The sequence below is a fragment of the Camelina sativa genome, chromosome 12, assembly GCF_030686135.1.
Source record: "Camelina sativa cultivar CO46 ecotype springtype chromosome 12, ASM3068613v1".
Taxonomy (NCBI): domain Eukaryota; kingdom Viridiplantae; phylum Streptophyta; class Magnoliopsida; order Brassicales; family Brassicaceae; genus Camelina; species Camelina sativa.
The window spans coordinates 3,671,887-3,698,889 of NC_141891.1; the positions used below are offsets into that span (position 1 = coordinate 3,671,887).

Here is a 27,003-nt window from a genome sequence, read left to right on the forward strand (position 1 = left end):
GGTAACGAGATAATGTTTATACCATATATTCAGCGTAACGGAAAGAAGGATTTATTTGATGAGCGAAAGGAATAAAAACTAAGTTTGTGGAGCCAGAGAGAGTGCATTTGTGATGATGCTAGACAAAGTGAGCCGATATTAAGGAACTTCATCTTTCTCCTTTTTGCCTCCCACTCATATTTATGCATATCTAACAATAAGCCGAACCTATATGATTACTAATCCATTATGATCGTGGTTTCTACCTAGGAACATTGAGTGGGGAAACAAAAAAAAATAAATGTTAATAAAATCCAACTGAGGAAAATGAAAAATAAGAGATGGAGAAAGGAGACAAATATGCTCTTGATATTACAAATTCATGCATTGTTCGCTCGCTGATTGTGTTTCTATATATTCTCTGGCCTAAACCGGCTCTTTGGATTTTTTGTTTATTTCCCATTTGGTTCTTTTCACTTAAATCAGGAAGTAGATTTGTTTGCTAAATTATGGGAGTAAGCAAATGTTGTAGGATGAAGAACATTTATAAATTCAAAGTTATAGAAGCTAAAAAGAAAAAAGAAAAAAAAACACATGTTATATGACTATGCATGAAATGACCTAAGCGCTTAAAAGAGATGGCAGATGTACCAAGGAAAATATATCATCAGGAAATTTAGAAAATTCAATTGAGCTAAATTGAACCACTTTTTTTGAGTTTTTTTTAATCCAGTCTAAAACCTATAGAGTTTAATAGTTTATGTATACCCAACCATCAATTCGATTCCCGGTCAGGTCTATTCCAATTCTGAGTTATGTTATACCCAAAGCTTTATTGAACTAGACTTTACATTGACCGTATAATTTACTACAAGGACCGAACAAACTAAACCATACATATTAGTGACGCTAGCAGTGCCAATAACCAGTGTCGTGCTAAAGTTAATTGTGGCTTAGAACATGTAAAAAAATGTGGCTTTTATTATTAAAAAATATCAAAATTAAAAAAATTGTTTTAAAGAGAACAAAGATAAACGGAAAAAAAAATCTTAAATCACAATTTAGCTATTTTTTTTTTTAAAATCATTTACCAAACTCACATTATAAAAGTGAAGCAAAAAAAAAGTTTATGAAATAACACGGTGGATAAGTTTTCAATTGTGAACTTATTTTAAACTATCTTAAACCTGAAAAATAATCTTGCTTTTAGTAAGTTTTTTTTACAGACGATTGGATTTTTTGAAGAAAAAAAACTCTAAATCAGTTTTTTTTTCTAATTATCCTTTTTTACAATTAATAGGCCGATTATTCCAAAACAGATTTAGTTTATTCTTAAATATATTCCATAAGTATTATTATTACTATATTTTACTTAGAGTATAAAACATGTGTAGAAATTTCCTTATAGATATAACGTATTGTTCATATTAATAATAATGTCATGGACTTTATAAACGAAAGACCTATTTTACATACACATTTATCCTATCAACTTAAATACAACCTAGATAGAAAAAAAAATAAAACAAGAAAAAAAAATGTGGCCTAATTCTTTTTAATTATTGGTGGCTTAGGCAAATCCTCTTCACCTTAAGCACGGCACTGCCAATAACATATAACTCAGACTTGATTACATGACTCTCTCTATCAACAAACAAATCACCCACCAATGTTTACAGACCAGGTGGCTTGAAGAAAGGGACCAAACCAAAGGCGGTTTCAAGATCCAATGGGACCTGCAGAGCCCGTTTGAGTAGCTCGGGGGTGTTGCTCGTATCTCCTTTCCATGTCCCAAACCACGGTCCACCTCCTATCTCCACCGCTGCCAATGAGCTCTTTGTCTCAAGTATCACCTGCATCATTATTAACCACAACCAACGTTTACAATCTTGTTTAACTGCCCTGGGACTAGCTAAGACTTTAACTACATGGATTTCTTCATATTTGCATGCATACCTTGCCTTTACTTCCATCATATAGCCGTTCCCATATCTGCAACTTCAATTCACCGTAACAACTATCTCTGCAAGCCGTAGCTAGCCCAACTTCTGTGGTAGGAGCACGCAGAGGTGTACCCGCTTCATTTGTTCTTGCCTCTAGTTCCACCTGCCACAAGACATTCATCAAATATCGGAATTCAGGCATAAGGTATATGATGATATGTCAAAAGTGAAACTGAATGAATCTGAGGACAAAAACAAATATACCATATGGGTTTCGTTCTCTGCAGTTATATACCAATAACCCCAGGGAGACATTTCCCATCTAACAACACCATTCCACGGAACAAACTCGTACAATTTTCCATCATAGTGTACACAAACCTGCACATTTACAAGGGCCCAGAGATTTTGTAAGCTATTTGCCTTCTAACATTGTACATTCATTCACTTTCATTGCTTAAGCCAATCTTATGAGTGCATACCAGTGCAGCATTTTCATATGTTTCAGTCAATCCAGGCAACTGCCTCAACCCGCCACCTGCAGTCAAAGCAACTTCTCCACTTGCTCCTTCAAAGACATTACATTGGACCTGTAAAGAGAGACTGACAAATAAAGCTATCGAACAGGGTTCAAGTGTAGTACATGTGGGTGTGTATACACAGGTCCAACTAGATGCCTAAAGTCTGCAACAAGACAAGGTAACACAAGTATGAAATGTTTTACCCAAAACCATTTTCTTGGGAAGCCTCCACCCCAATTCTTCTCTGAGTAAGAAGGTGCATCCCGAAATTCAAACCTTTCACCGCCCCATTCTATCCACCCTGCAAAATTAAGAGATCAAACATAAGAACTAAAATAGCAGTTTCTGCTGTTTATTTTCTGTTAGTAACTTAACCGGTCTTTCTCTACTAACTTAAGAAAATCAAGCGAAGCTCACACCTGTGGAAAGTCCTCCTGCCATGCAAATCTGCCAATGAGGCTCAAATACAGGAAAAGCTGCAGGCCAGCCTGCAGTAGACTTCTGTTTGGCTCCAACATCACCCCAACCGTACACAGGACGAGTACTATACTCCCAACGAGCAGATGTCACAGTTTCCGCATAGTCAGTCCTGCCAAAACAAGTAAATTAAATACAAGAAGTTTACAATAACACTATATAATACACAATGAAAGCTTGCAGTGGAAAGAAGCAGAGTAATTACCGGCCATCATCGCAAATGTGACCTTGATGCCAAAATGGGGTAGCTTGGAATCCTTCAGACACTCTTGTATTGAAATCCTACAATTTAACGCTATGCTTTATTTATATATCAACATCCAAGTGAATCATAAGAGTGAGATTCCCTACAAGTAGAAGTAGAACACTAACAATGCCTAGGCTTATTCCAAGGGAGAAGAATCGATATGTTTAGTATTACCTCTGGTGGAACCTCCTTGTTTGGAGGCGTTGCCCCTGGGACAGCACTAAAAGTATTCCCCAAAACTAGCTCATGCCGATCTATGCATGAGTAAAATGTTTAGGTGAGGAACCTTCAAAGTCATGTAAACACTCACTAAGGACCAAGAAGAAGAAGAAGGAAGTATACCTCCCCAGAAGTTGTGAGAGTCTTGAGTGTATTGACAAAGATATTTATCAGAAGCGCCAAGAATCTGAGCTCCGACACCAGTGAATCTAGGTCCATGTAGAGCTACTTCTAACGGTGACAATCTCTGACGGAACGCAGGATTCTCCACAGAGTACATAAAGCAAAAACTCTCCTTCTTCTCTGGGATTGAAACCCTAAAATACCATCCCTCAAAGAACTTCCTCGCTGTTCCATCGAAATGGTATCTGTATTTTTTCAACATTGTTTGTATTATTAACAAAGCTCTATAATGTCAGTTTTCAACACCAAACCCAATAAATAAAAATCAAATCTTTTTTCAATGGAAGAAAAAAAAGTCCCAATTTTTTTCAATTTACCCACTGTGAGGAGTCCGGAGCTCGCGATTGGGAGGTGTAGGGACGTAAACAGGTTTCACAGAGATCTTGTCTGTGTTAGATGAAGGAGTTTCACTGGAGACCGAAGCTGAAATGGACCGGGGAAATAGTTTTTTAGCCGGAACGAGGGAGTGAGTGATGGGAGATACAGGATGACGAGAGAGCTCAAAGAAAGAGAAATTAGGGTTCATCGAAACAACCAAGCTCCGTATCTCCATTTAATTGAAGACCGGATTGCAAAATAATGTGGAATTGTGTGTTCGGTGATTAACTAATAGTTCAGAGTTAGGTGCAGAGAAGAAGAAGAAGAAGAAGAAGAAGAGGAAGGGAACGTGTGGCGGTAAGTACTTACGTGGCAAACACAAAACGTAACGTATTTAGTTTTTTATAAGAAAACTATTTTTTGTATTTCAATTTCCTCCGAGTGATACAATTATTTTGGCTAATGTTAGGTATTCAAAATACACACAAAACGTTTAAGTTGTTTGTATCTTAGTAAAAGAACTAGATTAACCCGTGCTCTTCATTTCATTTATATCGTAATTTTATATAAAATATAGTTTATATGATTATTTTGAAAAAAAAAATTTCAGTAAAACATTATGCAATAAAATTATATGCTAAATATGATAGTTTGGAAAAAAGATAATTATTTTGTAAGTTTTATATTGTTAATGATTCTTGATAAGTACGCGTGCAATAATATATTTTATATTTTAAAATAAAATTTTAATATGTTGTATTAGTTTATGTATGTGAAATTATTTCAATAATGTATATTCTAGTATATCATTACTTGAATGTCATTATAAGATATAATTTTGTAAATTTTGTTTTTAAAAAGCAAATTATTATATTATGAGTAATTTAATATATTACTATATTTTTTGTTTTAATATACTTGGTTTCTTAAAATTCTTTCATATTATAGTGACATACATTATTGATTACACAAAAAAAAATAGTGGCATATTATTGACATTGGTACAATAAATCAATTTAGAGTGTTTATACTTTCTAACTTTTATATCAAGTTTCAATATTTAAAAAATATTTCAAAATAAATTATTTAAAGTTTATTATAAAATATAAATTATAAAATTCAACAAAAAATGCAATTGAATTTAAATATTAAAATTTTGATCCGTTACTAAGTAAATTTTTTAATTCAATACATATTATTTTTAATGAATAATATTACTAAAGCTTGAATATTTTATAGATTGAACAATTTATATTTGTTTTTAAAATTTTAATTTATGGTATATCCGGAAATAAAACTATTTTTTAATTATAAGAAATAATATGATAATTTATTTGTTTCACAAAATAGACTAATATATAAAAATGAGGGGTGATGTATAATGATAATTAACAAAATTAATATGTTAAGTTAGATATCAAAGAATTTTATTTGATGAATAATTCAATAAAGAAAATTAATATGGTAAGTTAAATGATATCAAATGATTATTTGGAATATTCTCTTTAAGATTTTTGGAAACAATGTGTTCTAGTAATAAAATCTTTCGAAAATAAATTACTTGTAACCAATTAATCTATTTAACTTGTAACCAATTAATCTATCAATTAATTTATAACCTATTTATAACCAACTTATTAAAATTATATACTCTACAAAACAATGTTGTGTACTTCCGATTTTATTATAAAGGGGATATTTAACATTTGATTTATAGATATTGAAGTCACTAATTCAATCAGCATTATATTTTTAGTTTCATTATACTTATTTATAGCTATAGTTATTATTTTTAGTTTTATTATACTTATTTCTTACACTAATTGATTTATCGTGAACCATATTTGTACATACATGTGGCCATTAAAAAAAAAAAGTAGTGAATCTCAACAATTTTAATCATAGATTCCGGGTAAGAATTATAAACAGTAGTGAATTCCAATTTTTTTAATTGATTATGTATAAACTGGCACACAAACAACATATATAAGAAATCATAAACTATGAATACATAATAGAATACAGTAAAAAATTCTATAAATTAATACTCTATAAATTAATAAACACTATAAATTAATAAATTTTGCTAATCCCAAGTCGGACCAATGTAAAAAATAACAATATTCGATAAGATAATAAGATAATATTTTTTTTGAAATCCTTATGTAAAATATGGTCCCAATAATATCATAAATTAATAATCATCTAAATTTACATATATATATATTGATATAATAAAATATGTTTCTTTTAATCCTCATATTTATATTACAATTATTATGTTGTATTTTCAAACTATAATTATATAAAATATTCTAAAATATTTCATAAAAAAAGCTAAAACGTTTTAAAGTTTTCAATTTCTGAATATTCATCGTTTTCAATTTGATAGTTTGATAGGATATTAAACTACGACAATTGATATTCTTATTCATAAATTTGAATTTATGTATGTGATGTGTATAAGTGAATTTGTCTATAGTATTTGTAATTTATTTTCAATAATGTTTTCTAAAAATTTCAAATTCAATTCCAATACCTTAAAAATTACAATATCCAATATTCTAATCTTGTTTTGCTAAAATTGTCTTAATTCATAATTTTAAAAAATTTAAAAAATTTTAAAAAAAAAATATATATATATATAATTATTAAATTACACTATAAAATAATAATTATTAATTATTAATTTATAAATTAATAAAATCCATTGGATGTATTATTACCGTAAAATTGTCATAAAATAAAAAATTCGTCAACAGCAGGATTCGAACCTGCGCGGGCAGAGCCCAAATGATTTCGAGTCAATCTCCTTAACCACTCGGACATATTGACGATTTGGTAATTGAGCTATTATTTTATTTAAATATCTGTCTTTGACTTATATTTCCTGTAGACATAGGATACACACCTACCCATACAAGCTAGGCTAAAAGTGTCTTCGCTTCGTTTTGATTTTTAATTCTAGACTCAGTTTTATGTTTGTTTGTTGTTGAACTTTAAAAACAAAACGGTACTTGCGACATTTTATGTAATTGACACCATCCATTGATTAGAACGTCATCGCGAGTGAAGTGAGATTATACACTGCAAGCATAGTTGGACATTTTCATGTCTCCATAGATAAAGACATGAGAGTTGCATTCAGATAGAAAGAACATAACATCCTTTAGTAAATTTAAGAACCATGACTCTTCAACTGATATCAAACTTTATTGCCAATGGATAACAAATAAAAAAAGGTCTGAAAACACAAATGACATTAAAAGGTCCTAAAATAGAATCCCCAGACAAACCCAAATCGATGAGTTGACAACAAAAGATTTTCCAGTTTTCTTTCTCTACAACAAATATACAAATCCATTACCGGTCATAATCAACGGTAATTATAAGGAAGAAGATAACATATATATATATATATATATATATATCTATGCGTCTCCCACAAGGGTAAAATCAATGTGATGATAGCTCAAATAAGAGAAGAAAGAGAGTTAGCTGTGTAAATAAAATAGAGGATAGAGGAGATGAGTACTTAGAAATGACGGAGTATCTTTTTCACATGGTACCAGCTCTTCCGGAAGTCGGTTTTGTAGGCTTGAATTTGGAGATGTCAACGAGATCCCCAAATAGCTTGTCCTCTGGTTTATTCTTAGGTTTCATAGGAGGCAGATAAGATGTGGTAGATGTCGATGATGGTACCTGATGCGAAGTCTGGTCTCTGATGGACATACCATACATTTGCTGGTCCAGATATGGGCTGCTTCCTTGTTGCTGTTGATTATAGCCATACCCGTATCCTCCCATTTGGTTTCCATACGCTTGTTGCTGTTGTTGTTGTTGCTGTTGCTGTTGGGCATAGAATTGAGCCATCATCATCTGCTGCTGCTGTTGAGGTGCATAGCCAGCCTGATTGGGTTGGTTTGGCATGTACATACCGCCTTGTGGCATTTGAGCATATGGACTGTTGTTGTTAACAGGTTGGCCAGCTTGAGGCATTTGACCATATGGACTGTTGTTGTTAACTGGTTGGCCGGTCTGGGGCATCTGAGGATATGAATTGTTGTTGTTAACCGGTTGAGCATGTGTGAAGGGAGCCTGCGCCGGATGCATTTGAGAAGAAAACGGACTTCCTGACTCGGCAGTGGGACTAAAGTCTTGGTGCTGAGCTTCCCATGGGGGTGGTGGAAATGCCATACTGTCTTGTGCACCTTCTTCATATTACAAAATAACCACAGACATAACAGATAAGAATTATATATGAGACGCACTCAATCCGAAACTCCCGAATCCAAAAGAGTGAAACGCTTTCACGTTGTTCAACATATGTCTCAAAAGATAAAATTTGTAATTTAAACTCAGATATATTACCGTAAGAGGGCTGGTGTGGTTGTTGAAACTGCTGGGGTTGAGCAGGCTGATTGCTCCACGGAGAAGAGACTCCTTGCCCGTATGATGGCTGCTCAAAATGTTGATAACCCATTTGAGGAGAAAATCCATTGGATTGTTGTAATCCAGCTTCTCCAGCTTGGCTATTTGGTTGCTGGTGCGGTTGAGGATTCAAAGGACTACTCTGGGGAGCTGGATTGCCAGTTGGTGCAGTTGGTGCAGTTGCAGGACTTGAATTATTATTATTGTCTGAGAACATATCAATAAGGGCAAGTGCATTTTGATCTGATGCAACAGGACTTGCTGGTTGAGGTGGTCCAACAGGAACAAGGGCGAGATCATCGCCACTGAGGAGGTCTATTTTAGAATTGGCTGGACCATTAGTTACAGGTGGTGCAGGGAGGGCCAACTGATTTAGAACCCCGTTACCAGAACTTGATGTAGCCCTGTGAAAATGTTGGACATAGTACAAATCAATAGCTATGTAACAAGACAATAAGAACTTTTACCAGGTCACTTGGTCCAAAAACCCCAGTTCTTACTTGTTAAGTAAGAGACAAAACAACACCGTTTATATGAAAATGATTATATTGTTAGTCTGAAATTCAAAAGTACTTTTCGTTTTCACATCCTAGATTGTACTAGTTTTGATGTGTAAGCCATATATCAGGTCAAGCTTGCAGCTAGGATTGGTAACCCATATCCAAAAATAGGTGATTTTATCCAACATTCTTGGATGCATAACTATCAAGTTTTGTCTAACGTACCCGTTCGCCTGATTACTGCTGTCACCAGTATCAATAAGTGGACCATCAACATCAACAAGGGATTTTCCAGTCTCGGACTTGGGCTTCTCAATTTGAGCAGAAGTGCCAGGTAATCCAGAAGCGATTGCTTCATAACTGGTTAAGACACGCTGCAAGTCATCATTCAAAGCGAGACCTTGACATAACAAACCCTCGTCCCTGAAAAAGAAAATTGCATGGTAAATAAGCTTAATATCAATTCTCATCAACTGAATTAAGTACGAATCTGCGATAGTTCTTAATGAAGTTATCTCCCCACCCTCTTACATAAGAAACCATAACCCACACAAAACGTGAATACTCCCCAATCTCGCTTTCAATCTAATACATACTGCTTAACCAGCTAGAACCCATGGTTAATCCACAGTTGCTTCTATTACTTAAGACACCTGGAGTCTGTGGTCCTCTAAACACACATCATCTGTGCCTCTTCAGAAATTAACTGAATTACCATAGAAGTTTACGTACATAAAATTGCCTGGTGTAATATACGCATGCATAAAAACCAATCATTCGCAGCTTAATCTAGTAGTAATACGTATGCATATTACAAAATGAGAATATAGAAAGAGATCTTATCGCACTCCAAGCATTATAACTTATATGAGATATGAAAGAGATAACCAAATAGAATCAGAGAGGAAAGTAAAGAGCTCTTACGAAGTTGAGTTAACTAGGTGTACCACTCTTTGTTTGTACGTACGACACTGCTCCACCAAATCAACCATCACCTCCTGTTTGAGATCCTGAATAAATAAAAAAAATGAGCAGAATTATCATCCTGAGATACCTAGAAAACAAAATAATTGAATCCCACAATTGCAATGCCTAAGAAGAATTCAGAAAATGTTCCTCTTATTTAGTATATTTTGCATATAGGATAAAGCCAACACTTGCAAACAGATAGTTAAAAACACTTTGCAACTAAATCGTAGTACCTCCTTGTTTCCAGGCTCTAATGCACTCAGCATTTCTGCAAGCACATCCATGATACCTTTTGCATTTTGAATCTCCGACAAACTGAAAATGAATTTGACATACAACAGAACAAAATATTGAGAAACAATACTGAGCAACAAAGGCATATACATATACGTCCTAAATAAAACAAGCATATAGACGCAAAGTCAACAAAGGCATACATATATGTCCAAAATTCTAGTATGATTTTGTTAAAAATTTATTTAACTTGAAACAACGGAGTTGCAACAGAAGATATCTACCTTAAAGTCGGGAATTCTGGTTCTGCTGAAGGTTCAGGGACATCATTACCAGGTCCAGCATTACGAAGATTTGGAGGGTAAGACGTCAAAGGTTGTGTTTGTGGAGGTGTGAACACAGGTGCTGATCTCTCTGATCTCTGAGGGAAAACAGCCCCAGCGCGCTGAAAAGGACATGAGTAAGCACTGGTGGTTAAGGCAAGAGTAGTGAAAGATTTCTAACAGAACTCACAAGAGGATCAAAGAAGAATATAGCATGACACATATTTAAATTTCAGCATGAGACATCTGGACATCCAGAGTCAGAAACAATACTCTACTCGAGGAAAAAATCGAAACCCAGAAAAACTATATCAAACGACAGTTTATTTAGACGTACCAACAATTCCTGGTATCCTGCATAGTATTGTGGATATCTTGCCCTAGGGCCACCAAAGGCCTCTTGCCATGTATCGATAAGGACAAGAATCTTCTCTTTGACATGAAAGTCCGGCTATATGCATCAGAAAATTTTGGATCAGAGAGAGGGAGAGAGAAAGATAAGAATTAAATTATTCCCAACAAGACCAATTTGGAAGGACCCTTACCTTCTTCTTAACTATCCGGACCATTTCATGAATAACACCTTTCTCAGCCACATGCATATGAACCATGTCACCACAGTTCTTCACTATTGTCTCAAGCAGCTAGAACATAACAATATGCATGATGAGTAAATATACTAATATTGCAAGTCAAACGAGAAAGATGAGATTACGTGAAAATAATGAATCAGCATATCATTCTTGTTAGGAAACTTGTGAGACATAATATCCACATCTTGTACATTAGTATCATGAACAAGCAATCTCTGCTCATGTCAACCTCAACTGATAAAAGAGAGGACTGACAAAAGCATTTTGAATTTAAAACTAGATGCGTAACTAAACATACGAGCTATCTAAATGCACAGTTACAATAAACAACAGTGGTTATATCAATGAAGTAACCACAAAGGAATAGAATAAAGGAGAGCTCACAGTTAAGGCAAGAAGTTGAGCTTTCGGATTCCTGCTCCCAATCCGTTTTTTAATGCCTTTCACAACATCTTTTGCTTGCCTGCGGAACAGTAACCAGTTTCAAACATCAGGTAGGATTCGTCCAGTAACTCCAGTTAGTACAAAAACTGAAATCTGATTTTTCCCATCAAAAAACATGTAAGGTAATAACATCCCAGCATTAAGAATAAAGCCCTAACGAAGATGACAACATTTTGTTCAATGAGTTACTGCAACTGTAGTAGATTCATCAATTGAATTGAACCGTACAAGCACATCAATGGAAAAAAAACACTTGACCCCTAATAAAACCTATCTCTTTATCTAGAACCTAAACCAAAATTGGGCAAACAGTAGGGCAACAAAAGTAATCCAATTGCTTCAATGAAACATGGAACTATCAAAATATTATGGTATCTACTTCTCCAGCAAAGACAAAGGGGAAAAATAAAAATACGAAATTTGATATATCTATCTTTAGTATGTGTAAACTCTCTCAACTGAACCCACAAATTCAAATTCAAATCCACTAATCGAGAACGAACTTAAAAAAGGAGGAGATAAAGGAAGAAAAACAAAATCGGAAGGGAGAAGAGGGGAACATACGCTGGATCGCTATTGAGCATATCACAGATCTCAAGGTTCATAGCCCAATCAGGTCCGATCAGCATCTCGCTCGTCGCTCTCTCCACCATAGCGTTAACCATCTTCGCTTTTGACCCTCTCTCTCTCCCCCAAACAAAATTAAAAAAAACTTGTAGATGGGAACAAAGAGTAAGAGACGAATATTCAAAATATCAGGCGGCGAAAGAAGCAGCCGGCTGTAAAGATCACGCAATAGAGATTACTCCGGCGAAGAATCTCTCCCCCCTCAGGAATTCACGCCCACCCTTCTCTCTCTCTTCTCTCTAAGAAAATTGTTTTTTTTGCCTTTTTCTCTTTTTTCCTCTATTATTAATTTTCCCGGAATGTTTTTTTTTAACTATTATTATTTTCTGTTAGATGATCAGATCATTAATATTAATATATATTTTCACGAATTTAGCAACAAAAAAAAAAAAAGAAGGAAACTACAGAAAAAAATACCAAAAATAAATTGATCGAATATCTTTTCGAGAAGGTCCACTTAAACACTGCCACGTGTACATCTCCCTGTGTTTCGATGCTTTTCATCGGTCCGTTGATTTGACCCACTAATAAATCCGACGGTCATCCTATCAGTTATCCTACTATATTAATTAGGAAGTACAAATATGAAACTAACCTTAAATGTGTAAAAAATTACATTCAATTGCCATTAGAAAAACTTAATCAAAATTAATAAATTAATTAAATAAATATAATTAATTAAAAAACGAAAATCAGGGGATATATTAAATAAAATAAATTGTAGAAAAATAAAAAAAATAATCATTAGAATCAAAACTAATCTATACTAAAAAAAATTTAACAGCTAAGATTTTAAAAATCTAATCAAATAAGATCTAAAACTACAAATTTTATCCTACTATATTAATTGGGAAGTACAAATATGAAACTAACCTTAAAATGTGTAAAAATTACATTCAATTGCCATTAAAAAACTTAATTAAGATTAATTAATTAATTAAATAAATAAAATTAAGTAAAAATGAAAATCTGGGACAATCAAATAAAATAAATTGTAGAAAAGTAAAAAAAAATCTATTAGAATCAAAAATAATTCGTACTTAAAAAAAAATTAATAGGTAACATTTAAAAACCAAATCGAATAAAATATACAGCTACAAATTTTATCAAAAAAAATTTTCACCACATGTTAAAATTATTACAGACAAGAAAAAAAGCTACAGAAAAAACAATGAATTTTGTTTTCAAAGAAGCTTTTTATAACTTTTACTAGCTATATTTAGTTGTTATTTTTTACATGTTAGTAAGGATTGTGTTTAGTTGACAAAAGTTTAAACAATTTTATTCACAACATTTTTCAATAAACATTTTTAAAATACAAAAATTAGAATATAAGCAAACCAAATTTTTAATCACAAACTATTATAAATAACATAATAATAAAATAAATTATTACAAATTTTTATTTAAAAAAAGTTCAGCCCGCGGTTTTCCGCGAGTTAGTACTAGTTGTTTTGTGTTTTGGGAGTTAATTATTGTAATGTGATCCAAATCTAATTAATTAATTGAGTTAGATTTTTTACAGGAAGATGAAATAGTATGCTATGTTTGCTATAAAAAGTCATGAAACCGTTAAATAAATCCATCCACATCTTACAAAATTCATTATCAAATACCTCTTTTTTTTAGTGAGTGGTGTGATACATACCTAAACCAACTTTGCCACACATCATCATCTATATTACTCTATTTGAGTTTTCAATCTTTTATCACCTTTTCTATGTTGGATGTATTCATCCACTTGCATAATTTATGCACAGAGAGTGTTAATACTAACGTCATTAGCTTGAACTCTAAATTAGTAATTAGGTCTCTATTATTTATTAGCTAACCATATTCTATGATTATGATATAATTGAGCGGGATTTGGTTTAAATCTCGCACTCTGAAAACTATTGGGGTCAATCTGTAATTACACAGAAGTTATATCTATCCAACTCTCTTTTACACGCGCCTAATTGTTTCTGTCTTGTTCTTCTTCTTCTTCATTTCCCAATTTCTTATGATCTAGGGTTCCTCATCAAATTCGAAAAAAACCCTATTTTGATATTTTCTTCGGCTATTACCGAAATCAGTCTAGTGAAAAGGGTCTCATTTGATTGTGGATTAGGAGGTTTTTTTTGTGTGTGTTTGTGTGTTTCTTCAATGGCGATCATTGGAGACGCGTTGCGTCAAGCGTTTATGCCAAAGCAAGAGTACGAGAGTCTTAGGGAAGAAGATAGAGCCTGGATTAAGCTTCAAGACCGACATTAGTGTCGATCGTGGCTTTACTTTGCTTTGTCATCTTCACTTGCACAATCGTCAGCTTGAAAATTGTATTTCCTTCGAATGTTCTAAAGCGGCCATTTTGCAGCGATGTAAAGCTACAGCCTTTGCCTATGTATGGGAAAGCTCGTGACTCCGATCTGTTTCCCGGTGCTTTTTACTTGACGGATCAAGAAACTGTCGATTACTACTGGATGGTTGTTTTTGTTCCCTCCACCATTATCTTCCTTGTATCGTCTGTTTATCTTGTTGCAGGTGAGTGTCTCAAGTCTGTAGCTTCTGTTTTTTTATATCTCCACAGCTGGGCTTGCGTTTGTGTTTTTAGTTACTGATTATATTTGATGATGTACAATGCTCAGTTCTGAGTGGATTTATGCTAGATATCTCTTGACGTTCAGCACATTTTGGCCTGATTGTTTTTTAGTTTGGTGAGGTGAAGTATTGCCAGAGAGGGTTGAGTGATCGATGTGTCCTTAAAATCTGAATGCTTGTTGCTAGGTTTAGTTCAATATATATCATTCGTTTTGATTGAAACCACTATATGGTGACGAGTCTAGTTCTGTGTTGGTTCAAGTTTTTCAGGGTTTAGGGGTTAGAGCCATAGAGCAAGTTATGGACTTTGTAAAATCCAGTTAATTCCTCTGCTAGATTAGATTTTATATGGAAGAAAATTGTTGGATCTGATATATTACCTTTATAGCTTTCTGTCTCCACATTGTCCAAAGTTTTGAGCGTTCTTAGCTTTCAGTTGAACGATAAGAGAGATTTATCAAAGTGAGCCGGCTTTGTTACCACCAGAATTTGATTGTGCCAAATAAATGGAACTTCTTGAGTCGAGCCCCATCTATTATCTCTTTTCATTTTTTTCCTTCAAGATGATGGGTCAACCTCTCTACAATATCTCGTTTGTGTTGCCTTTTGTTACTCTTTTCATAAATATGTGGATGTCTTCTTCTTATATTCTCATTATATTGTTGCAATACTGCAGGAATTTTTGTGGCTTATTCTGCTCCTCACCGTCATGGGTTTCTTAAAGTAGTTGAAAATAATTACTGTGCTTCAAGAAGAGGTATACTCCGTTCTTAGCTTTCCATATTTGTGTTCTGTACTTCCATCCTTTTTAATGCCAGACTTTATCTTCTTAGTATAATTTCATTTCATCTGCTATCAGTTACAATGTTTCCACCTTTGTGAATCTTTATGTTTTTGATTTTATGTATCTTTTCTATTAAATCCACAGGTGGGGTTCGTTGTCTGTCAATTCTGAACATTGTTTTTGCTATCATCTATGGTCTCCTTGCTGTATTCCTCGGCTCAAGCCTTCTGACACTAGGAAGCAGCTGTTCTGTGCCATTGTTTTGGTGCTACGAGATTTCTTCATGGGGTTTGGTAATCTTGTACGCTGGAACTGCTTTCTTCCTTAGAAGAAGAGCTGCTTTGATTATTGACGAAGGAGAGTTTGGGAACAGAAATGATCAGGGCTTGGAGATGCTCGAAGCTAATCCTTTGGAATTCACACCAGACGTTGAGAGACGAGTGAACGAGGGGTTCAAAGCATGGATGGGACCATCTTTATTATCATCTGATGAAGAAGACGAACCCGAGTTCTACAATGAAGTGCCCAATGTAACTAATACTCTATTAAGCAGGCAAAGATCTTAACTCTTGAAAAGAAGAATTTGGTATGACTCGGTGATTGCTTCAGAGGCTCCAAAGATGGTTGCTTCAGAGATTGGGCTCACCAAATTGTTGCCTCGGTGATTCTCGGGTTTCTTTCATGTCACTGCTTTCTGCTGATTATGGGAAGGTTTGGATTCGGAAGATAAGTCAGAGGGGTTAGAATTGTTCCGGTTGTAGTCTTGTAGATGTACATACAGTCAGTCGATCATCAAGACTAGGTTTGGTTCTTTCTTTTAAGCAGTCCATGGCCGGTTTTGATTGTTTACATTGTTTTTTTTCGGAGTCTTGGGTGTACATTTTGTCGGTTCAATCACCTTCACATGAACATTAATCGCAGTATAGAAAGATTATTACCACAAACGCTCCAAGTCATGTAGAATCCGTGTCCACAATGTCAAACTATAAGATTTGATGTTATGCTATTAAAACCTATATGGTTTATTATCGATTTTAAGAATCAGTATCATACCTGAATATTGTGAAAAAAAACTCTAGGATAACACAATAGGACAAGAGAAAATGACTGACGAGGATGAGAACTTTTGGAATTCAGAGTTAATTTCTTGAGAACGAGTTACTTTTCCGCTATATAATCAACTGTATCATGTCCAGAGTTGAGAGAGCTACACATTGATAATACACATACGGGATCAAAAAATTGAAGGCGGGAATGAATGTCCCTTCAGAGCTTTATGAACAAAACCAGCCTTTCCTATCCATACGATTGAGAACTTAATTTTCATACATTGCTTCTACTCTTCTTACATTTACTATCCATTCATTCTTATAGTGACCCTATAACTTGTCACATTGAAGGTACAAGCAATGGCGAGGCATATATTACATTTACTAACTGATACTGAATTTATTAATCATAAGTTTTCAGTATGTTTTTTTTGCTATTGTTAAATAGAATTACAATTTTGTCTCCGATGTTGTCTTGAGCAAAATTTGAACAGAGAGATAACCGACTAAATTCTCCTAACTGAAAATAACTGAATAGTGGTTTCAACCGAACAGACTACCCTAATGCGGTGGGCTAAACAATTTGTTTATTGGGCTTCATAAATGACTTGCTGGTGTATAAGAGATACTCTGACCGTGTTGGAGATTTTGCCCTTATAGACCGTTAGGGTGTCAATCGGACTGGTCCGAAACTCTTAAAACCTACATATGTTTGAGCCTGGCCCGAAATATTTCAAAGCCCGAACCGGTCCTAACAAGACTACATGGCTTTTCATATATTACAATGGCGAGGCATATATTACAATTACTAACTGATACTGAATTTATTAATCATAAGTTTTCAGTATGTTTTTTTTTGCTATTGTTAAATAGAATTACAATTTTGTCTCCCATGTTGTCTAGTTGAGCAAAATTTGAACAGAGAGATAACCGACTAAATTCTCCTAACCGAACTGAAAATAACTGAATAGTGGTTTCAACCGAACCGACTACCATAATGCGGTGGGCTAAACAATTTGTTTATTGGGCTTCATAAATGACTTGCTGGTGTATAAGAGATCCTCTGACCGTGTTGGAGATTTTGCTCTTATAGACCGTTAGGGGTGTCAATTGGGCTGGTCCGAAACTCTTAAAGCCTACATATGTTTGAGCCCGGCCCGAAATATTTCAAAGCCCGAACCGGTCCTAACAAGACTACATGGCTTTTCGTGCTTATTTTGCAGATCAAAAATTCAAACTTATAAGCCTTAAAAAGCAGTGTTTAAAGGTGTACTATAAAACAATTTAATCAAAATTTTAATAATTCATCTATATTCACTACAACCAACTTAATATATGGGGTATATTTAACTTGACATTTTAAGTGATTTATGTAAAATTTACAAATCTTATGTTATTCAATCATGGATTTTAAAAAGTCTCCTAAAATCCACTGTTATGAACACATGATTTAAAAATCTACTTTAAAATCTACTGTTATTCAAAACAGTTTGTGGATTTGGATTTTAATAAGTTTTATGGCTTCTGGAGGATTTGAGAGGATTTGTTTAGTTAAAAATACAGAAATACAAATCTCATGGTCTTAGGTGTAATTTGAAAGAATTTCACCATAAATCATATCAAATTTTATAAAATCTATCAAAGTTTCAAATTTTCTAAAGCCCATAAAATTCTCCAAAATCATGCTTTCAATACAAAGAAAATATTAAAAACTAAACAAAATTTGTATACTTTAACCAAATAAAACAATATATATAATTCATATAAAATATCATAGATAAAACTTTTAAAAGTATGAAGTAAGGTTATTAAGTAAATATGAAAATTAGGGTTAGATTTTTGAACTTTATTTACAATAAATTATTAATCAAATATTGCAATCAAACAAAAATGTTAATAAAAAAGTACAAATATATTTGTTAAAACACTTTTCGGACTGGCCCGAACTGGCCCGAACTCAGTTGGACTAAGTCCAGAAAATCCTATAATCCGAACAGGCTAAGTCCGAAAAATCCGGTTTTTTCTGGAGATATATATTTAAGCCCAAACTCGGTTGACCTAATTGACATGCCTACTGGATACAGTATTAAAGGCAAAAGAACAAAAACAAACCCGGGTGAAACTGTGTATTGGATTTTTTTTTTTAAATTGTGTGTTTCTTTGTCACCGTGAGAAGGTTTCATCGGACCTCCAGAACCCCAAGCGAATCGCTTTTCTCTTTCTCGGTATGGATTTTTCTCTCTCTTGTAGCGTTTCTCCATCTGATTTGATTACATAATTGTAGCGAGCATAGATAAATCGTAGTTATGTAGGTATTATTTTTTTTTTTGAATTTGTGGGATTGTTTAGTAGCATGAAGTTATCTCTTTTGTTTATATGGGTATCAATTCAAACGATTTCTAAATTAAAATTGAAAAATTTAGGAATTTGTGGGATTAGTAGTCATAAACAAATTCTGTTGATGCAGGTAGGTTTATCATGGCCAATTCCAAGAGGTTGTGTTTGAGTGTTTTCCTTGGGCTCTTGCTTCTATCCTTTCCACTTGCAACCACCTCTATGGACCTTCCAAAAGAAGCAGGTTCCAGGCTTTTCTAATTTCTTGACATCTTGTTGAGTGTTCACAATTTGTAGTTACTAATGATCTTTGTTCTCTATTTTTTTCTAGAAAACGGATGTCTTTGTCCTTGCGCGTGTAACACATTGCCTACAAAAGTATACGCACCACCTGATGGTTGGTGGATCGTGTCTGTGTTATCGATTGTCACTGTCATAACATGGACATTTGGCTTATATGCCCTACGTCCTACTCCAACAGTAGTCAGAAACAACGAAGCTGAAAGATTGGAAGCTGAAAGATTGGAAGAAAGAAACAGAAACTTTGAAAAATACTATGAGTTCCTGAGGAATACTGCGCACGAAGTTGAGGAAGAATCTAAATCCTTATCATAAAAGAGCTTGCCATGAAAGTATCTTTTGGTATCAATTGGAACTCAATCATGTGTTACTTTTAAATCCTTACCATCATCACCTACGCTTTTGTAGAAATCTCTCTATTGCTGGGATTCTTTTCTTTAATTTAAAAATTATATGATACAGCTTTGGTCTTATAAGTTTATGCTTCAATTTTCTGTGGTTAAAAATGTTCCGTATGCTTCCAGGTTTATTCTTCAAGTATTTTTCATAATCAAAATCTGCATTCTCCTGTATGAGGTATGTGTCTGCATTTCTTCATCTTCCATGCCTTGAAGAAGATGGTGGATCTGTCGGGAAGAAACTGTATTGGACCTGTAAGACTGGACTGAAACTTGGTTTATTTCCCTTGGGGGAATCTAAGGAAATATATACAGAGGATGAATGCACGATTTACAGGGATTTACCCTTGATAATATACACAAGTATCGTATCTAATCAAATTAATTACAGAATAAATCTAATATCTACCACGAACATCTTTGTATTCACCATATAATCAAGAAATCGTGACCCTTGAGCAAATATGCTCAATGCACCAAGATTCAGCGACACTTCTTCCGTCATGCTGGTTAACTTTGGGTCGCTAGAGAAGGAAATGTAAGCTCAGCTATCAAGAAGTGTCTTAACAATTCCGAGCAATGATCCAGACAGTATCATAAGCATCCGCCTTTTAACATTCCGGTTAGTTCAATTTTCGTGTCAGAGACAAGCACTGACAAGCTACATTTAACTCTGTTACAGGCTTGTTGAAAACTTGATTTGGAAGCTCAGGTTTGGTATTTCATCTCTCTATTTTGTATTGCATAACGATAGAGAACTTAATTTTCTTACATTGTTACAGTAGATTAATCATTTGATGGTATAGTTGTGACAGAGTAAGAAAATTAAGCAGGCAAAGATCTTTAACTCGTTAATCCTTGTATCCGAGATTTTCTCGTTAATCCTTGTATCCGAGATCATGACATATATATATACTCATACACAATGTAACTTCAAACCTAAGAAAACAGATCAATACAAACACAAAGGTTTCTTGACAGTAAGAGACGTTGGGAAACTCCCAAGAGAAGTCTAACTCCCTTTTTCGGAGTGAATGTTTGGTAACAAGTAGTAATTCCCGCCAGAGTTCAAAGTTTCTCCTCAAAAACAAAAAAAATTCAACCCAAAACGACAACGTTTTAAAAGCCGTGATGCCACGTCAGCACATTGGACTCAAATGCCGTGGGCTAAAATTTAGTGGTATATGAGAGAGAGATCCTCTGATTCAGCTGGAGAGTTTGCTTTACCAAATTGTCATTTGCCGTTAAACCCAGACGAAACGCGAAACCGCCATTATCGTTTCTCAGAAACTCAACTCGGAGCTCGAAAACACTTTTATCGTCTGTTCTAAGATAACATGTAAACGGCGAAGAAAAAGAAAGCGCAAGAATCGGTTCCCCAGCAATCTCATCGGACCTCCTCCAAAACCCCTAGCGAAAAGCTCTTCTCTTTCTGGGTATGATGATTCATCTCTCTTGTTTTCTACTGTTGTTGTAGCGATATCAATTAGAAAGATTAACATTATAAGGAATTTGTGGAATCTTGTATATAGTTGTATCTTTGGTGTATGTTAGTATCAATTACCGAGTTCTACAGCATTGAATTTGTGGAATTTTTTTTTTCTTTTTCATATAGGTTTATTCATCATGCCCTTCGAAACGTTTTTAGGACGATGTAGGACCTTTTTGTACACAAACCAAATTTTCCTTGGGTTGATGATAGTTTGCCTTCCTCATGGATCTATGTACACGTCGATGCTTCTCTTTGATATTTCAATTGCAAACTTCACAAAAATGGTAGTTGGAGTTGCATTTATCCAGTGTGGCTTGATGATGTTTCTTATAAACGGTCGTGTTTACCACATGGAGAATATTGAGATTGGTGGACCAGCGCATGCAAATTGTTTTTGTCTAATAAAATCCTTTGGGGCAACAATTACTTTTACCATCTTCACAGCTCTTGATTCGACACTTATTAAGGAGAAGAATGGCACAGCAACCGTCTTATTCTGCCTCTGTGGGTATGGAAATCTGCTTCTGCTTATGATATTGTTCCGTATAGGAGTAGATTACGATATCACAGGGAGTTTTCTGGCTGCATCATGCGGTCTCGTATACGAGCTTTACAAGAGATCTTTATGATGTTGCATACCTATTTTTTGGCAACTGGTCATTGGCAGCTCTTAAAGCAATCGTCCTAGAAGGCACATTCCATCCACCTGTTGCTCATGCTCACCCTTGAGCATGAGGGTATAAAAACCTGACAAAGGAACTTCAAGTTGTGCGTCTTTGTAGATACGGCAGGTGAGAAAGTCTGACAAATAGCTTACCCGAATTCACTTTTTTTTTGTTTTTTGTTTTTTTTGTTTTGCGACTGTGTGAATGTTGAAAGCACCGGAACATGAAAGATATATTTTCTTTTCTTTTCTTTTCTTTTCTTTTGGTTTGTGTTTGAGGAACCTGAAAGTGGAAATTAAAAAGCTCTTAAATGTTTGTATCTTTTGGTTCATCAGGTTAGTTATTCCACATATAAAACATCTTCCCTCTTCTACATAGTACTAAACTCCAACAAATAGGTTGTTTACATATTATTATTGGAGTGGACTACTCTTCTATACACCCCCAAGCCAAAAAAAAAAAAAACGTTTCAGACGCGTCTTGGCATTTTCTGACTTTGTTTTCATCTATATGTATCGGGCTATCGGCAAACAGACTGAAAACTTGGTTCCAAAAAAAGAGAGACGAGTAAAGAAATGAGTTACGTTCTTGTTATCATTTAAAACTTGGTATCAAACACAATTTTGTTACGTTCTTGTTATCATTTAAAATGAGTTTGATTATTTAAAAAAAGCGCATCAAACTCGCAGTTTCCTCAATAACTCCATTTGTAACGGATGAATAATGGTCGTCACTATATAAGTTTCACAACACAAAAACTGAAATATCTTTAAGATCTACATACTCTCAAGCAGGTTTCACAACTCTCTAAGACCAATGATGAGATTCCATGACAGTCCAATATTTAATGTTGTGAATTTAGAAAAGAGTTATGCCACATTGGAAAGAAAAAGGTTTATATTGGATATTTATAACCCAATGCTATATTGTGGCATAATTAAGAAAAGAGTTAACCCAATGTGGCATAATTAATGTAAAGAAAAGCGAGTATACAATATAGATCCTTGTACATTTATATATGATTGTAGTATTATTTTACATATGTTTAATTGAACCACTTCATTATGGGTGTAAATAGTAACACATGTAAATTAATTAGACAATTTTTTTGTAATAATTTGAGATGTAGATTGATTTTCAGTTATTGCATCTTACTCACTTATAAATTATTTTTTAATAAATAAATATGATCATACAAATCAATGTATCATTTACACAACTTTTTAATTAGTAACGTAAGTGGTGCACACAATAGACACAAACATGAGTGAAATATTTTCACATTGCTATATGAAAAGGGTCAGTTTCATTATTAAATTATGTTGTGAAATGTGAACTATAGTTAATTTTAAAAAAAAAAATAAAAAAAAATAAACCACCTAGTACCAAACGATGAGGATAACATGTGAATACTATCATCCCACGTAAAACCGTGAGGATAATTTTTTTATTATTATAATTTTCCAAATATTATTGTTTCTAGTAATATTATATCATAGGCAACAAAGTTAGGAACTTTTTCTTCTTTGGTCAAATCATCTGGGCAACAAAGTTCCTCTCCGGATTATCGTTTCTTTCTAACAATATCGTAGTTAGGAACTTTTTTTTGTTTTTTACTCGCAGAGACACTTTTTGATTGGAGCGTGTCTCTTTCTTGTTCCGGCTCTCTTGGTTTGCTTAGGAGCCAAATCAATCTAGGTTTTTGGATTTTTTGCTCCCAAGAAGTCCACTAGGATTCTTGGTTCGAGTGTTGTTCCTTATACAAATAAGATGTCACGAGTCGAGAGAATTTCGATGCGTGATGTGAAGATGGCGGGACTTTGTATTGGTGAACACATTAAAGACGAAGCCGCATCGCAGCTCGATCTCCAAGAAGCTCTATTAGCTTCTAGACAAGCTACTCCTCACCCTTACTCGACTCATCCAGAAAAGGTTAGCTAAAGGAACGATTCAACACCTTGGTATAATTAGATGAGTATCTATAGATATGGATAGAACTTGAGCTTTTTCTTTGTTGTAGTGGCCGCCGTTGATTGAGGTGGGAGAGAATTGGAAATTGCCTCGTGAAGTTCTTGAGAGGTGTGATGCAGCCGATAAGGTTTTCTATGGAAGTTTTCCGGAGATTGAATGTGCTTGGGCAATTTTAGACAATTCTTTTCTCCTATGGAGTTTTGTGAAAAGGTAAATTTGGTTTTTCCTTTTAGTTACAACGGAATTTAGAAGCTTAAGATGCCTTCTTTTCGTAGTTGTTGTTGCTCTTTTTTGCTAAATGTATGTCGGTTAGGAATGGGCCATGTCATCAGTATAACGTGGAGGAGCATCATATTTGTGCGACTGGCCTAGCCAAATGTAGACCTGGAGTGTTTCGTGAAGAAATTAGATATCTATTGGTGCTCGCAACTGATGTTGAGGTGACACTTTTTCAGTGGCGAAATCTGTTCACAAATTTATATAGTTTTTGTGTATCGTATCTAATTTTCTCATTAAAACAAACTCCATTTCTCATCAGTTGGTTCTTGTTGGATTGTCCCTCACTAAAGGACCTGATGGTAGAGATCCTAATGCTGAAATTTTAGTAAAGCCTCTGCCTGGCTATACAATCTTATCTGATGGAGTTGCAATGACATGCGTTACATCTACCAATAATGGGCGCATTTTCATGGCTGGACATGATGCTCACATATATGAGCTGCTATATACAACTGGTACAGGGGCTGATCAACGTTGTCGTAAAGTCTGCCTCACTGCAGGCACAACTAGTATGATCTCGAGGTACTGACATTCCCTGTCTTTTTTTTCTCTCTCTCTCTTTTATCTGTTCTCTATGCTATTTGATTTTGGAATCTGGGATGAACCAAGCTTCTAGCTATCCATTTTGTATCTCTAACTCCTTATGTTCAAAACAATACGAGATGAGGTTTCTGATAGTTTGTACAATATTTATTTTAGGTTGGTTCCGCCAAAAGTATTCCAGTTTGGAGCTGTAGATCCTGTTGTAGAGATGGTTGTTGATAATGAAAGGCAAATTTTATATGCCCGCACTGAAGAGATGAAACTTCAAGCATATGTTTTTGGGCCAAATGGGGAAGGCTCTCTTAAGAAGGTGGCAGAAGAAAGGAATCTATTAAATCAGAGGAATGCGAGCCTAGGAATTCGTCAGTCCACAAGGCCAGGTCGATCTAACAAGCCATCCATAATCAGCATTTCGCCATTGTACATGCCAGAATCGAAATGGTTGCACCTTGTTGCAGCAATGTCAGATGGCAGGAGGATGTATCTTTCCACTTCCTCAAGTGGAAGTGGTAGTAGTATTAGCTTCACTCAGACTCCAAACTGTCTGAAAGTGGTTTCAACTAGGCCATCACCTCTATTAGGGGTCGGAACAACTCAGAATGTTGAAACAGCAGATTTTTTGTTTGGAACTCTTGTTCTTTCAGATGTATCGCCAAATTCTTTCGTTTCGCTTCATGTTGTTAGCAGAGATCCAACCGCGCACTCTCAGGCTGGCAGCAGTTCAGGGCAAAGTTCTCGGGCTTTACGGGAAGTTGTGTTTACTCTACCCATCGAAGGTAGTATAGTTTTTGTGACAGATGTACTCCCGTCTTCTGATACTGCCGCTACTGTTCAATCATTATATGCAGAACTTGGTTACTGTGGACTCGAAGTCTCGGGAGAGCCTTATGAAAAGGCATGTGCAAAGCTCTGGGCCAGAGGTGATCTTTCGACTCAGCATATTTTGCCAAGGAGAAAGATTGTTGTCGCAACCACCATGTGTATGATGGAACTGGTTTTGAATCGACCTGTCGATATTTTGAGAAAGTTTTTGGAATCCAACCTTCCAAGGTTCCTTATAGAAGATTTTTTCATCCGATTTGGATTAGGCGAAGCAGCTGCCATGTGTATGATGTTGGCTGCCCGGATAATAGATTTTGACGATTCAGTTTGTTATACTGTTTCCGTTAAAGCAGCTGCCACGTTTGATGACATGAGTCACGTTTTTCAAGAAGGCAAGCACGCTTTCTCAGCTGCTCACGAAGGGATCTGCCTGTGTACAGCAAAATTATTGTTTCCCCTATGGAATATTTCTGTGATGTCCAAAGAGACCAGTTCTGATGGAATGATTAGTTTTCGTCTTTCTACTGGTGCTATGAATGTGTTGGAAAGTAAGATTCGTTAGTTGGAACGATTCTTAAGATCTAGAAGAGAGCAGCGAGAGGGGCACTATGGATTTTTTACTAAGAAATTATTTGAAGAATCTTCCAGCAGAAACGAGTCAGCAAATAAAAGACAGCGGTTTCAATATAGTAGTCAACGATTGACTGCCGAGGAGGTAAGATTTGTTGAATTATTATAAATCTACTGTTACTTTCCTCCTCTTCAATTGGTCTGTTGTGGAAGTCATTAATTAGTCTTGGCTTCCTGCAGGTGAGGTCCATCGAGTGTACTAGGCAGTTGCTACTCAGATTTGCAGAAGCCCTTTACCTACTCCAATTTCTTTCTCAACATCTTGTTGTATTTCAAGGGCTTGATGCAAGATTAAAGCAAGCTTTGGTTCGGTTGACATTCGATCAGCTAGTTTGTTCTAACGATGGTGAGCGAATTGCAACAAGGCTCGTATCTGCTGTGATGGAGGTATCACTCTTTTGACTAGCCTTGGTGTCCTCTTCCTAATTGTTTTGATTCACTAACTTATTTCTGATACTATGGTTGCCCCAGAATAATAATGGCTCGGATGGTGAGGGAAGAGTTGACGATATAAGCAGGAGACTTCGTGATGGTTGTCCAAGTTACTTAAAATAGGCTGTTAGGAGATTACATTAACTTGGACATTGACTCTTGTGGTTGAGTCAATGGTACTTAGCTTTACCCTGATGTCAAATACATGACCGTGAGTTTATTGATACTCTTTTCTAGAATTATAACCAAATAGCAAAAGGATCACTCCCATTTTTCAGATATCTCTTTACACTTCCAGAACATGTCTGTTTTTTTTTTTTTTGTTTACGAACCGTTCTCTCCCATGTAGCACTAGCTGTACCTAATTGATCTGAGTTTGGACCGCAAATGTGTAAGACAGGTGCTTAAAAATGATGAGAGACTTGTACCGTCAAAAAGAATGTAAATCAGAACAAATGTAATAAGAAGAGAAATGAACATAAAATTTGACTCCAAGCAAAGACATGGGAGAAAAATAATAAGCTTGAATAGAAAAAAAAAAATCAATTTAAGATTTGAAGTAACACAATCAGAGTCACTTGCATTGGTGTTTGACCAGTAGAAGAACAAGCATTACAAATTCACCATTGCACTACCATTGCTTGCAAAGCTAGAATCTATTTTTATGCACACATTATGTGGCTGTTACAGGCCGGGGCTCTTGTTCATGTTTACACCGA

General features: G+C 34.9%; 3 protein-coding genes, 2 long non-coding RNA genes and 2 other non-coding genes across 9 annotated transcripts; 4 read left to right on the top strand and 3 right to left on the bottom strand.

Moving 5' to 3' along the window:
- Positions 1-1,384: 1,384 nt before the first annotated feature.
- Positions 1,385-4,326, bottom strand: LOC104729992 (tocopherol cyclase, chloroplastic). Its single transcript, XM_010449043.3, has 10 exons — positions 3,887-4,326; positions 3,510-3,754; positions 3,342-3,421; positions 3,126-3,202; positions 2,863-3,032; positions 2,647-2,744; positions 2,405-2,512; positions 2,187-2,303; positions 1,936-2,085; positions 1,385-1,832 (listed from the first exon to the last, which is right to left on the bottom strand). Exons 1-10 carry the CDS (start codon positions 4,120-4,122, stop codon positions 1,653-1,655), a joined length of 1,461 nt encoding a protein of 486 aa, XP_010447345.1. The 5' UTR covers positions 4,123-4,326; the 3' UTR covers positions 1,385-1,652.
- A 2,314-nt stretch (positions 4,327-6,640) lies between these two features.
- Positions 6,641-6,722, bottom strand: TRNAS-CGA (transfer RNA serine (anticodon CGA)). Its single transcript has one exon. It is a non-coding gene; the product is annotated as a tRNA-Ser (tRNA).
- Positions 6,723-7,079: 357 nt separating this feature from the next.
- LOC104729993 (TOM1-like protein 9) lies at positions 7,080-12,388 on the bottom strand. Of its 2 annotated transcripts, none has more exons than XM_010449045.3 (10): positions 11,946-12,388; positions 11,322-11,400; positions 10,890-10,988; positions 10,682-10,795; positions 10,306-10,466; positions 10,021-10,102; positions 9,743-9,828; positions 9,044-9,241; positions 8,259-8,722; positions 7,080-8,098 (listed from the first exon to the last, which is right to left on the bottom strand). In XM_010449045.3, exons 1-10 carry the CDS (start codon positions 12,044-12,046, stop codon positions 7,446-7,448), a joined length of 2,037 nt encoding a protein of 678 aa, XP_010447347.1. In that variant the 5' UTR covers positions 12,047-12,388; the 3' UTR covers positions 7,080-7,445. The 2 variants fall into 2 exon arrangements, with proteins under 2 accessions (XP_010447347.1, XP_010447346.1); XM_010449044.3 differs by having other exon boundaries at positions 7,080-8,101; positions 11,946-12,339.
- A 1,613-nt stretch (positions 12,389-14,001) lies between these two features.
- Positions 14,002-16,313, top strand: LOC104729994 (uncharacterized). Its single transcript, XR_015573876.1, has 3 exons — positions 14,002-14,528; positions 15,262-15,342; positions 15,514-16,313. It is a non-coding gene; the product is annotated as an uncharacterized LOC104729994 (transcript).
- Positions 16,314-18,478: 2,165 nt separating this feature from the next.
- LOC104729995 (uncharacterized) lies at positions 18,479-19,558 on the top strand. Its single transcript, XR_758373.3, has 3 exons — positions 18,479-18,643; positions 18,886-18,996; positions 19,084-19,558. It is a non-coding gene; the product is annotated as an uncharacterized LOC104729995 (long non-coding RNA).
- A 1,102-nt stretch (positions 19,559-20,660) lies between these two features.
- LOC109128075 (uncharacterized) lies at positions 20,661-21,966 on the top strand. The gene is made up of 2 exons (XR_002034513.2): positions 20,661-20,886; positions 21,066-21,966. It is a non-coding gene; the product is annotated as an uncharacterized LOC109128075 (long non-coding RNA).
- A 1,073-nt stretch (positions 21,967-23,039) lies between these two features.
- LOC104733168 (nuclear pore complex protein NUP155) lies at positions 23,040-26,563 on the top strand. Of its 2 annotated transcripts, none has more exons than XM_010449048.3 (7): positions 23,040-23,539; positions 23,628-23,788; positions 23,892-24,018; positions 24,117-24,379; positions 24,557-25,937; positions 26,033-26,239; positions 26,324-26,563. In XM_010449048.3, exons 1-5 carry the CDS (start codon positions 23,378-23,380, stop codon positions 25,782-25,784), a joined length of 1,941 nt encoding a protein of 646 aa, XP_010447350.1. In that variant the 5' UTR covers positions 23,040-23,377; the 3' UTR covers positions 25,785-25,937; positions 26,033-26,239; positions 26,324-26,563. The 2 variants fall into 2 exon arrangements, with proteins under 2 accessions (XP_010447350.1, XP_087335175.1); XM_087479049.1 differs by having other exon boundaries at positions 23,097-23,539; positions 24,148-24,379.
- Positions 26,564-27,003: the final 440 nt, after the last annotated feature.

What these genes read in the sequence shown, in the direction of transcription:
- LOC104729992 (XM_010449043.3), bottom strand. Translation starts at nt 4,122, where the DNA reads ATGGAGATACGGAGCTTGGTTGTTTCGATGAACCCTAATTTCTCTTTC. An exon ending in CACATTTGCGATGATGGCCG is followed by an intron (nt 3,033 to 3,125) that starts GTAATTACTCTG and finishes TTGTTTTGGCAG; the next exon opens with GACTGACTATGCGGAAACTG. An exon ending in CATATGAAAATGCTGCACTG is followed by an intron (nt 2,304 to 2,404) that starts GTATGCACTCAT and finishes GTAAATGTGCAG; the next exon opens with GTTTGTGTACACTATGATGG.
- LOC104729993 (XM_010449044.3), bottom strand. Translation starts at nt 12,046, where the DNA reads ATGGTTAACGCTATGGTGGAGAGAGCGACGAGCGAGATGCTGATCGGA. An exon ending in CTCAACTTCTTGCCTTAACT is followed by an intron (nt 10,989 to 11,321) that starts GTGAGCTCTCCT and finishes GTTATGTTCTAG; the next exon opens with CTGCTTGAGACAATAGTGAA. An exon ending in CAGGATACCAGGAATTGTTG is followed by an intron (nt 10,467 to 10,681) that starts GTACGTCTAAAT and finishes TGTCCTTTTCAG; the next exon opens with CGCGCTGGGGCTGTTTTCCC.
- LOC104733168 (XM_010449048.3), top strand. Translation starts at nt 23,378, where the DNA reads ATGTCACGAGTCGAGAGAATTTCGATGCGTGATGTGAAGATGGCGGGA. An exon ending in TGCTCGCAACTGATGTTGAG is followed by an intron (nt 24,019 to 24,116) that starts GTGACACTTTTT and finishes ATTTCTCATCAG; the next exon opens with TTGGTTCTTGTTGGATTGTC. An exon ending in ACAACTAGTATGATCTCGAG is followed by an intron (nt 24,380 to 24,556) that starts GTACTGACATTC and finishes TATTTATTTTAG; the next exon opens with GTTGGTTCCGCCAAAAGTAT.